Consider the following 11,552-nt stretch of genomic DNA (forward strand, 5'->3'; position numbering starts at 1 on the left):
TAAAGCGTCGTTATAAGTTTAAGAAACAACGACGCTTATAAGCGTCGTTATAAACTTTAAAACTCCAGCACCTCGCTCGATCGGCCCCCCTCTCCTGATTTCCTATCTGCAACGACGCTCTGAAGCGTCGTTATAAGTTCAAGAAACAACGACGCTTATAAGCGTCGTTAGAAAACTTAAAACCCCACGCCTCGCTCGATCAGCCCCCTCTCCTCATTTCCCATCTGCGAGCCCTAGCCCCTCTCCTCATTTCCTATCTGCGAGCGCGCCGACACCCCCGCTGCCGTCGACCTCTCCTTCTGAGGTAATCCCTAGCTCGATCGGCCCCCTCTCCTTCTGAGCCCTAATCTCACCTCCATCCCTAGCCCCGATCGGCGATCGAAGACTCCGCTACTCCGCCGCCGTCGAACTTGCCGTCGTCTTTGGTAAGCCTCCTACTCCTCCTCCTCTTCCTCCTCCTCCTCCTCCTCCTCTTTGTTTTCTTCTTGTTTTTAACTCTCGCCCGGCCCCGTCTCCTCATCCTCTGCCGGTCGATGCCCTAGCGCCGACATCTCACCTCCATCCCGAGCGAGCCGTAGCTACTCCGCCGCCGTCGACATCGCCGTCGTCTGAGGTAAGTGATCCTCATACTCTCCGTCGATATAAATTGGTCAGTTAGATCTCCTTCAATATTTTCGAATTTCTTAATATCCCCCCTCTCGCTTGGGGCTTCTCTCTTTGTGGTTATGCTTTTTCTGGGTGTTTGCTTGGGGTATAGCCGGGTTCACATTAGATATGTACGGTTAAATCTCTGGTTTGCTTATGAGGACTAGAATTTCAGAGCACGGTGACGAAGATAGCTTATCATTCACTGCTGCCAGATGATTCTTTTCTGCGTTCTTTGCAGAATCGACAAGAAATAATTGACTCCGGCGTGTCTGGATGTTTTGATATTGTTTGACGTTGTTTTGACTATTTAAAATTTTATAAGATTTTCTTCGATGGGGACAACTTTTTTAGGAGTTTGTATTTTGGTCTGATCAATTGTTGACTACAATTAGTCCAGGATCTGATCAGGTAAAAACTATACTTCTCTTGTTTGAGTACGAATCTTTCATTTTGAAGATTCTGTGGAAAAGGTTGACTTGTTATTCATTGATAAATTGCTCTTTCCAGTTAACAAGATATGAAAAATTAACATGCATTAGAATCCTGTCATCACATAATCAAACCGGCTAGCATCTCTTTCAGGGGAACGTCTATTCCTTATGTGGCACTATCTCTAAATTTTTGTTGATTTATATTTTATTCCTTCAATCCATTAGGGTGGAATACATGGTGGTGCCTGCTCACGTCCCCATATGGCTAGTTCTTTTTTTCCCCTTAAGTTATTATGGCAAAAATGCTTCCAAAACAATCATATCCATTCGTGCTGCTAAAGGAATTATGCCAAACGTCATGTTAGCATGTTTTTATATCAAGTATGAATAGGATGCATTTTTTCATTATAATTTCCAGCTGTATGTATTCTACCTTACCATTGCCATACTTCCATCCCAGTTTATTTCAAAGTGAGAGAGAAGAAAAAAAGAATCAACGTTTCAATACGTGTTGGGTAGTAATGCAGTGACAGGTTCTTTCAAATTATTCTAGAGTTGGAATCTAAGCTTATACTGTTCACCTTGCAATACAATTGATGCCTTTATCACTGTGACTGCCGACTAACTGAAACAAAAAAGCCTAGAACAATTTGATTCTATCTATGATTTAACCTCTGAACAATTTGACTCTGGTGAACACCTAAGTATATGGCTGGAAACTCTGAGATCATATATACCTGCCTGTTTTGCTGTCAGCTTCACACATTGGTCCACATTGATAGCATGATGCACCCAATTATACTTCATAAATAACTGAAGTCTCCAATCACTGAACATATATGGGATGATATCTTACAATTAAGTTATCTTTGTTGTTAGTTATAACAATACAGAAACATGGCTTAAATCCTAAAAATAGTCCCTAGAAGATAGCATGAAACACAGTTTCCATAACTTCAAATAAGGAATACTCTAGAAGATCTTTTTGTACCATGATTTCGTATTGGTGATTCATACCCTAATTTCGTTTATTATTGTTTTATATTACTTGCAGTTCAATCAGTATTTTAATAGAATGGACAAAAGTTGGATAAATAAGTCGAGATCCAGTGCCGAATATTTGAATGGAGTTTAGAATTTCGTTAAATTTGCTTCTGAGAAATCTGAAATGAATGGGAATATTTTTTGTCCATGTCAAAAATGTGTAAATTGTTATGCTATCGCTCCACAAATTGTTGAAGAACATTTGGTATGGAATGGTTTTCTGAAGGGTTATACAGAATGGATATTTCATGGAGAGTCTAAATTGTCGTCTTCATCTAACCAACCCTTAGTTATAGAACACACTGCTAGTATTGGATCTAGTAACACAGACAGAAATCCTGTTGTAGAAGATGATATGAGGGGCTTACTCAGAGATGCTCTTGAACATAATATTAGAAATTTAACAGATTTTAGTGGAGAGCAAGAAGGAGCTCCAATAGGTGATGAGCATACCGTTACTGAATCTATACATGTTGAGGAACCTATATACTCTGAAGATAACACAACTCGGTATCATAACTTGCTGAAAGATTGTGATAAAGAACTATATCCGGGTTGTAAGAATTTTACGAGGATTTCTTTTATGGTGCATTTATTTCATTTGAAATATTTGAATGGATGGTCTGGGAAGTCTTTTACTATGCTTCTTCAATTATTAAAAGATGCATTTCCAGAAGGTGTTATTTTACCGTCAACTTCTTATGAAGCCAAAAAATTAGTAAAAGACCTGAATCCTATTAGGTCTTTTATTATATTCTACGATCGGAACTTTGAAAAATTAATTATTATCTGACTTAAATTTTTTAGGTACCGACCATGATGGAGAGACATTGTTCCAATGAATTAATAGTCCTTGCTCGAGGTCCGAACAATATTGTCAACAGATATGATGGGTTCATTATAAATGGTTTTAAATTTCATACAAAAAAACGTGAAAAATTTAGAAAAACACAAAATAGTGGAGTTATGGTTGAGGCGGACGGAAAAATTTATTATGGTACCCTAACAGATGTTTATGAGTTGGATTATTACGGGAACTTTAAGGTAGTATTATTTCGATGTGATTGGGTGGATATAAACTCATCTAGAGGTTTGAGGCAAGATATAAATGGCTTCACACTAGTAAATTTTTCAAGGTTGATACATACTGGTGTGCTATTGAAAGATGACCCATTTGTTTTTTCATCTCAGGCTCAACAAGTGTTCTTCATGCAAGACTCTAAAGATAAAGATTGGTCTGTTGTTATTAAGACTAAACCAAGGGACTTGTATGATATGGGAAAAAGGTTAGCAGAGGAGGATGATGAGACTTATACTCAGTGTATGCCTTTTAATGTTCCGCTAATTGATGAACTGAATTCTACTAGTTTTGCTAGGATGGATGTTGAATGAGAGCTGGCTAGTTTCTTAATGGTAAGTAAAACATTAGTTTTATGCATTAAATTATTTTGCAATTTATAAATTATTTCTATACTTTTAATATTTAACTAATATTGATTCTTTTTTGTGCATACTAGATTACAATATGCCGCGAGGAAAACGTTTCAGAGATATTGAGTTTCAGCACACATCCGTGGGACCAAAGACTCATATACAAAAATTAACAAACAATTGGCATTCTTTTCGATCAAAAGTCCAATGTTGATCTTCAAAAAGAACAACTTTTATTATATTTTTTTCATATGTGTGAGGATGGTAGTATTCCTTAAACCCACTTGTTACGAGATATCTATTTTGGCGAGGTGTCTGTTTGACAAAGGAGGCTTCAGCTTTTGTCATGTATCTTTGCTGTTGTGTGTTTATTCCGGATTTTCAGATATCGTAACTTTTTTGCTTATATTGTTGATTGAGTTCTTTATTATGTGTGACTGCAAGTACAGGCAACCTAACAAATGACAAGAAGAGCTCTTTCCTACATCAAATGCTTCTTTTATAAGAATATTAAAAGTAATGTACTTTTAATATTTAACTAATATTGATTCTTTTTTGTGCATACTAGATTACAATATGCCGCGAGGAAGACGTTTCAGAAATATTGAGTTTCAGCACACATCCGTGGGATCTACTTCTGATCGTTCCCAGCAGCCCGATGAGCCCCATACTCAGTCCGGGTCCCAGTCGGAGCACGCTCCACCTGCAGATCGTCCAGACACGGATGACGTGGACGTCCTGGGTAATTTGATTTACAATCCTTTGCCTTTAAATCATTTGCCTTTAAAAAAGTACATTACATATGGCATATTTGATGATTTTGGATATTGGAAGTATTTTGACTTTTTTGGATGTATTCACATTAGACGTGTATGATTCATCCGCTGCGTAAATAAAAAAAAAAAAAAAAGAGGAACCTTAACACACTAGTTTTGCTTTCTGCCCTCTTAGTAACATGTTCACTCTATTCATATTCTATTCCCGTATTTTTTTTTAGAAAAGAGATATGTGTAGCTATCATCATTAAAGTTGGGTTAACAACAAAATTATCTGGTTATTTGTACTTCACTGTGGGAACATTATGACAATATGAAGTTCAACCGTGCTGTTTATGTTAGATCTCTGCATTTGCTACTAGATTAGCATCCATATGATAATGGCAGATGTCTTGGTTGTTTTTTCAGAATTAAACTTGTGGGTGGTGTTGGAACAGGTATGTTCTCTATGGGCCTTCAAATAGTTTGGCCTTTCCTTTTGCATCGACTTCTTGTCTGTATCTTTTCCCCTTTCATTTGCATAGGCTTTCGTGAACTGCAGAAGTACCTAAAGAAAAAGTTTCGGGCTGGTCCAATTAGGTCATAAGGACCAAGTTTTCCATGTTTTCATCTGGCTTAGCTCTGATATCATTGTCTATGTTGGACATAATTGCTGGATATTACTGCTGTGGAGGGAAAAGATCCCCTTCCTGACAGGTTTCAGCCTTTCTTGACCATTCTCTTTAAGGTCACTCGACTTTCAGCTTGTTTAAAAGTTGACTTCTTGGATCATGGAAGTAAAACTTAACAGGCTTTTTCATAGAAGAGAATAAGTACACTCTTTTATGTGAGAGACCGGGGCATTTTGCAGCCTTGGATTAACCATGCATGACCTTTTATATCTGATAACTTTATTTTCTGGTAATTGTTACTTTCCTTTTCATCGATGGCGAGAAAAGAACGGTGACCATGCTGCTACCTCTGGCTTTTGTGATGATCAAATTATACAAGAATACGACTGTCTATTTTTGCTCCTTTCTCTGAATGAGAGGATGGGTATATCATACAATGCAAACTCCAGCTTTGAGATTTATCACATTGGTTTAAGATCACATATTTAGTTTGAGACATGCACTTCAAGACTGCATCTAGAAAGCAGGTGAGTTTTAAGCAAAATTATATTTAAGGCCATATTGACATGCTACTGGAACATAGATGCTACTGGAACATAGGTGATTTTTCATTCCAGTTCTAACTATTTTGCTTTAAATCATTTGCTTTTAATGACTTATGAGTTCATTGACTTATGGAACATAGATGAGTTCCCATTAATAAGTCTGTGGCTCCTAGTGACAATAACAACAGTTGATCAACAGTACTGGGCTGAAGAAAATCCAGAGATGTAGAGCCCCCTAACACCAATCAACGCAACCTGAAAAATATAGAAAAAGAAGGATCCCATCCTTTCAGAAATTTGAGGAACAACATATCATAACCCGACCACCACCTGTTGTGGCAAAACCCCATACTAATCCAAGAGGATGGTGTCAATATGAGCATCTGTTTCAATACAGTCACAGCCTTCATTACCATATCCAAGATAGTTGGCTGTAACAAATCCTGCATGTAAGACCCAGATAGATAACAACAATAGGATCGAAAGAAAAACTACATTGTCCTGGGCTGTTCATTACAGTGTCCAAGAAAAAGAAATGTAACAAAACCTGCATATAAGACCCAAAAACTGGCATCCAGTTCATTCCAGTTTCAAGAAAAGTAAGTTCATTCCAGTTTTAACTATTTTGCTTTAAATCATTTGCTTTTAATGGCTAGATGTTCATTCCAGTTCTAACTATTTTAAATCATTTACCTTTAATGGACTTGTTATTTTATAGATGGACTGGGGAGAGTGAGGAGAACACGAGGGCCCACTCGAGCACGGGACGTATGGAGCCTACCTGAGGATGAGAAGATTGTCGTCCATTGCAACGAACTGGGGCAGCCCATCAATAATGCTGCAAGCATTTTATCAACTTTTTTAGGATCGGTTGCGCGGAAGGGACAATTGTGTCCACTCAACTATACGAAATGGAACGAAATGCTTCCTTCATATAAGGTTGAGCTTCTTAGAGTTGTTGAGGTAAAGAATTGAATTTGCTTACTATCTTCAATTATTTTTTGATTTAACATTGATATAACATTTTTGACTTTGATGTAGACAAAGTTTGTCCTGCCTGCAAATAGCCATGATTGGGTGCTGAAGTCCGTCAACCGCAAATGGAAAGAATATAAGGCGAAGCTAAAGGCGGATTGGAAGCACGAGGGCATGACTGAAGAGGAGGTGGCCCGTGTTTGTCCTCCAGATGTAATCTCTCATCAGTGGAGGGAGCTTGTCCACTACTGGTTTTCCGAGAGAGCTCAGGTTGTGTATATTTTTTCAATACCTTAGATTGTATTTACTATTATTATAGATTAAAAATTTATACATTTTATGCATTACATTGTTTATTGTTTTTCGGGGAAGACATATTCCAATATTGGTAGAGCTGCTCGAGCATCACAGACTGTTCCTCACACTTCAGGCTCCATGAGTTATGCGAGGCGTAGAGCTGAATTCGTAAGCTTTCTTGAAATAATTTAAATTTATTTTTAAATTATTCTATCATATAGCATGTATACTCTTGAAATATACTTTTTGTTGTAGGTGGATGATAATGGGAGGGAGCCTGGTAGGGTGGAGTTTTATAGGATGACTCACACCCACCGAGATGGCAGCTTTGTCCGAGAGGAGTCAAGAGATATAGTTGTATGTATTCATCTTTGACTTGTGCTGTATTTTTTTTTGGTTCTATTATTCGCATACATTAATTTGATTTTTTTTTGGAGAGATATAGGATAGGGCAACAAATCTTATTTCGGAGCGCGTCGGGGGGTCATCATCATCCGACGCGACCCATAATATTGAAGCTGAAGTGCTCGCTGAATTGATGGGCCCAGAGCGTTATGGTCGAGTAAGGGGTTACGGCGTTGGAGTTACCCCCACTCAGTTGTCTTCAGTGGGCACATATACAAGAAATGCCAGAGAATCTAGTAACACTGCAGAAGTTCGTCGGCTTCAAGCAACTATTGATGAGTTGAAGCAAAACCAAGCAAATTTGCAGTCTCAGCTTACGAATATTTCTTCCATGTTACAACGGTTTCTCCCTTCTCAGGTAAATAACTATATGTATTTTAATATTTTACATATTATCAATTATGATATATGAGTTAATGTATCACATTATTCTTAACTTCTAAAGTTTTTTTTTATTTTTTTTGTAGATTCCTGATACTTCAAACGCTAGTAGAGATGATGATGGAGCTGAATCCCGTCCCTGATGCATTCTAGATTATCTTTTATGAGTTTGATATGTATATGTTTCTGCTTTTTCAGAGTACATTGTAATTTGCTTTTTCAGAGTACATTGTAATTTGCTTTTTTAGAGTACATTGTAATTTGTATGGCAGCTTTTCTGATACATGAGTCAAAAACATGGAGTTTTAATCAGATATATCAATATTCATATTTTGAATGATCTGAGTATTTGTGTCAATGTCTCAATGTAATACAAGTTCATATTGTTATAATATATGTTTTGTAATTTGTATTTTACAATACGGATTATTGTTTTATTTTTTTTTAAAAAAAGACAATTCCCGACGCTTTTAAGCGTCGGTAAAAAAGGTCGGGGCACCACCGGCACGCTTGTGCCGACGCTTCAAAAGCATCGGCAATTGAGCAATTGCTGACGCTTAAAAGCGTCGGAGAAAGGTAATTGCGACGACGCGTTAAAGCATCGGAAAAAACATGGATTTACCGACGCAAAAAAGCGTCGGGGAAAACGCTTTTTTTGCGGTAAAGCCATGTTTCTGGCATGTTTTTGCCGACGCTTTATAAGCGTCGGTAAATCCATGTTTTTTGCCGACGCTTGAGTAAAGCGTCGGCAAAAACTTTTGCCACTCTCGTATATGCGACGCTTTGCCAACGCTTGGCGATTCGTCGGGGGTGTTTTAGCCGACGCTAATTAGCGTCGCCAAAGCTCAACGAAAGCGTCGGCTAAAGTCCTTTTTCCTGTAGTGCTGCCACCATAACTACATTGACCTTTTCTGTGACGGAAGGAAGAGGTCATCTTGAAGTTGCTAAATCTCATTGTGGCCAAGTATCCGAACATCTTCATGAAGGCTAGCTCCCAGCTTTGGATCTTTCTTTGAATTGTTCAATTTTCTATGGCAACAAAAATAAAGTCGGAGGAGGAATGTCTCAATAAACAATTGATGACCGTATCTTTAAATTTATTAACTTTTTTCATGTTCATCACATATGTCCATACTAGCATAAAATTAAACAAATAAGTAATTCGTTAAATTATAATAAAAATGGCTGGACTAGTTCATGATTAGACTACGAAACAAGCCTTATTATCTATTTAGCTGGCCGAACCGTTGTACCGTCAAAGGCGGCGAATATTGATCTATTCCATCTGCTGTTTCTCACCTACCATCAATATGGTTATAGATCAAGTTATACTTTATCAAGTTATACTTTTCTTTTGGGACGTTGTCTTTGGCCACGGTCTACTGGAATTGGTGGACAACTGAAACCATTTTATTACTACTTCATAAAAGAAAACAAAGCAAATCACGACCACCCTTCCCGACTGCTTCAAAGGTCTAACCATCTCATAAACCGGGTCCCTCATCTCTCCACTCTCTCTATATATATCCATCTACTCCAAGCCATCCCAGCGCACCGAGCTTCGATCTAAACTCTCGAGTTCCATTCCTTCTGCACTCTCTCCCGCTCAACCGAACAGACATGGCTTCACGCATCCTCCTCCTTGCTTTCCTTGCGCTGGTTTCTTCTCACGCAATTGCTTCTGATCCTAGTCCCCTCCAGGACTTCTGTGTTGCTGACAAAACGTCCCATGGTAATTATATATATTCTTCCTTTTTTCATGTTGAGCAAAATTTCTTACTCATCCACAAACTTATAAGTAGGCTTTCGAACGAGGTTCTTCTCAAGTTTTTCTATCAAGCTTAGTGAATTATGTTAATTTTTATTGTGCAGTATTTGTCAACGGTCTTGTGTGCAAGAACCCAAACGATGTCAAAGCTGATGATTTCTTCTTCTCCGGCCTCGACAGGCCTGGCGATGCAGCAAACAAACTTGGATCGAATGTGACTTTGGTTAATGTGGAGAAAATTGCAGGGCTCAACACCCTTGGCATCTCATTGGCTCGCATAGACTTCGCTCCTTATGGCCTGAACCCACCTCACATCCACCCTCGGGCGACAGAGATTTTGACGGTGTTGGAAGGCTCACTCTATGTGGGTTTTGTGACTTCCAACCCGGACAACCGTCTCTTTGCCAAAGTCATCAACAAGGGTGATGTGTTCGTGTTCCCCCAAGGTCTAATTCACTTCCAGTTCAACTACGGGACGAAGAATGCTGTTGCTATTGCCGCATTGAGCAGCCAAAACCCTGGTGTGATCACTGTAGCCAATGCGGTGTTTGGGTCGAAGCCACCCATCTCTCGCGACGTTCTTGCAAAGGCCTTTCAGGTGGACAAGAAGACTATTGACTGGCTGCAGGCTCAGTTCTGGATGGACAACAACAACTGATAACACTTTCTTTGCCAAATACAAAGATTGCTACGATGATTCATTTGTATTCTTTAGATTGTTACACTTATTCATTTGCATTCTTTAGCACAAATAAGCAAACAATGAGTTGACAATTCTACAGCAATAGAGTTAATTTATTTCCCAGTAGGAGAAAGTGCTTCTTGCTTCTGTTTTTATTTTTCTTTTTGCTGTAACATTAGGTCAAGATGTTTGTTGGACTTGATATCACAAATTGCTTATTCATTTATCCACCAACTTTATGTTTGTGAGCGGATAGGATGAATTAAGCCATAGGCATCATAGAGGAAAAGATGGATTTTACTGAATGGAGGACTGAAAAAGGAAAAGTATTTGGATCTGGATTGTCTTTCAGCAGCCATGGCTTCAAAAGTTTGGCAAAAACAGAATAGTGGTGTATGACATCCTCCGCACAGGTTTGAGAAGCACCTACTTCTAAGCTTCTGTCTGGACTCAGGCTACTTCTAATTTTGACTATTAGGAAAACAGCTATTCCTATCTCTATCTCTCCTCTATCCCTGGCTGGAGGAAGAACAAAGTTGAAGGGAGGCAACAGGCGTAGCAAACCTATATTTTTAATACAAATCAAATTGGATTATTGATCCAATATCTTGGTTAAATCGATCTCCATTTAAGTTTTTAATAATTATATCTTTGACTAGTGGCTGGTTATGGTGCATTATTTGCAATATGATGGGGACATCAGAGCCCTTCATCCAGATGATCCTGAGCCCTCGGATTGAGTCAGACCCTTTTATTTGCATATTTAATTTATTTTTATTTCTGGATTTATTTGCATTTTAGGGTTTATTTGTGGTTTATTTTATTTCTGGGCTTATTTGCATTTTAGGGCTTATTTGTGGGTTTATTGGGCATTATTTTTGTGTAAGGGGTTTTATTTTAATTGTTCTTATTGGGCCCTATTTATAGGGAACTTTTATGTTGATTAGGGTTAATAAAGTATTAAAATTTTCTCCCCACCTATTCTCCTCCTCTCTTCTTCTCCTCTCCCTCTTCTCCTCCTCCTCCTCTTTCTCTTCTCCCTCTTCTTCTGCTTCCATTTTTAAATTTGGTCCGGCATCAACTTGGTATCAGAGCTTCGGCTTTGCCACTGCTGCCAAAGCCACGATCGTTCCCTTTCTTCTCTCTCTCTCTCGGTTTTCACCAGGCGCGCTCTCTCTCGGTTTTCACCAGCCCCCCCCCCCCTTCTGTCGGTTTTCACCAGAGAAAAAAAAAAAAAAAAAAAAGAGAGAAGGTCCCTCCCTCCCTCTCGGTTTTCATCAGAGACAAAAAGAGGGGAAAACCCCTGTTCGACGGCCCCGTTCCGCTAGCCGCCAAGCTTGCGGCCACCACTCCCACGCTCCACCGCCGCTGCATCGCGCCACCGCCAGGCCGAGCGCCGCCTCCTCCGAAGTGTCGCCGCACGCCCCGAGCGCTCCGCCACCATCGGGCACTCTGTTGCCGCCCGTGGAAGCCTGAGGCCGGCTGCCTGCGTCGTGTCTGCAGAGGGGACCGCCGCCGTGGAGTCCCGCGGTCGGTCGCCGTCGGTCGCCGCAAGCCC

The 11,552-nt window shown here is 39.4% G+C and overlaps 2 protein-coding genes across 3 annotated transcripts; both read left to right on the top strand.

Moving 5' to 3' along the window:
- Positions 1-50: 50 nt before the first annotated feature.
- On the top strand, positions 51-7,882 carry LOC120108996 (uncharacterized). Of its 2 annotated transcripts, XM_088710716.2 has the most exons (9): positions 51-425; positions 543-613; positions 4,123-4,296; positions 6,205-6,449; positions 6,528-6,731; positions 6,834-6,926; positions 7,014-7,115; positions 7,204-7,521; positions 7,631-7,882. In XM_088710716.2, the coding sequence occupies exons 3-9, from the start codon at positions 4,131-4,133 to the stop codon at positions 7,685-7,687; spliced, it is 1,185 nt and encodes a 394-aa protein (XP_088566842.2). In that variant the 5' UTR covers positions 51-425; positions 543-613; positions 4,123-4,130; the 3' UTR covers positions 7,688-7,882. The 2 variants fall into 2 exon arrangements, with proteins under 2 accessions (XP_088566842.2, XP_088566843.2); XM_088710717.2 differs by lacking the exons at positions 51-425; positions 543-613 and adding an exon at positions 4,739-4,767 and having other exon boundaries at positions 4,165-4,296.
- A 1,161-nt stretch (positions 7,883-9,043) lies between these two features.
- On the top strand, positions 9,044-10,946 carry LOC103698703 (putative germin-like protein 2-1). Its single transcript, XM_008780744.5, has 2 exons — positions 9,044-9,276; positions 9,417-10,946. Exons 1-2 carry the CDS (start codon positions 9,165-9,167, stop codon positions 9,968-9,970), a joined length of 666 nt encoding a protein of 221 aa, XP_008778966.1. The 5' UTR covers positions 9,044-9,164; the 3' UTR covers positions 9,971-10,946.
- Positions 10,947-11,552: the final 606 nt, after the last annotated feature.

Source organism: Phoenix dactylifera, chromosome 14, assembly GCF_051530095.1.
Source record: "Phoenix dactylifera cultivar Ajwa chromosome 14, Ajwa_hap1_PhDact_Kaust_v1.1, whole genome shotgun sequence".
Taxonomy (NCBI): Eukaryota; Viridiplantae; Streptophyta; class Magnoliopsida; order Arecales; family Arecaceae; genus Phoenix; species Phoenix dactylifera.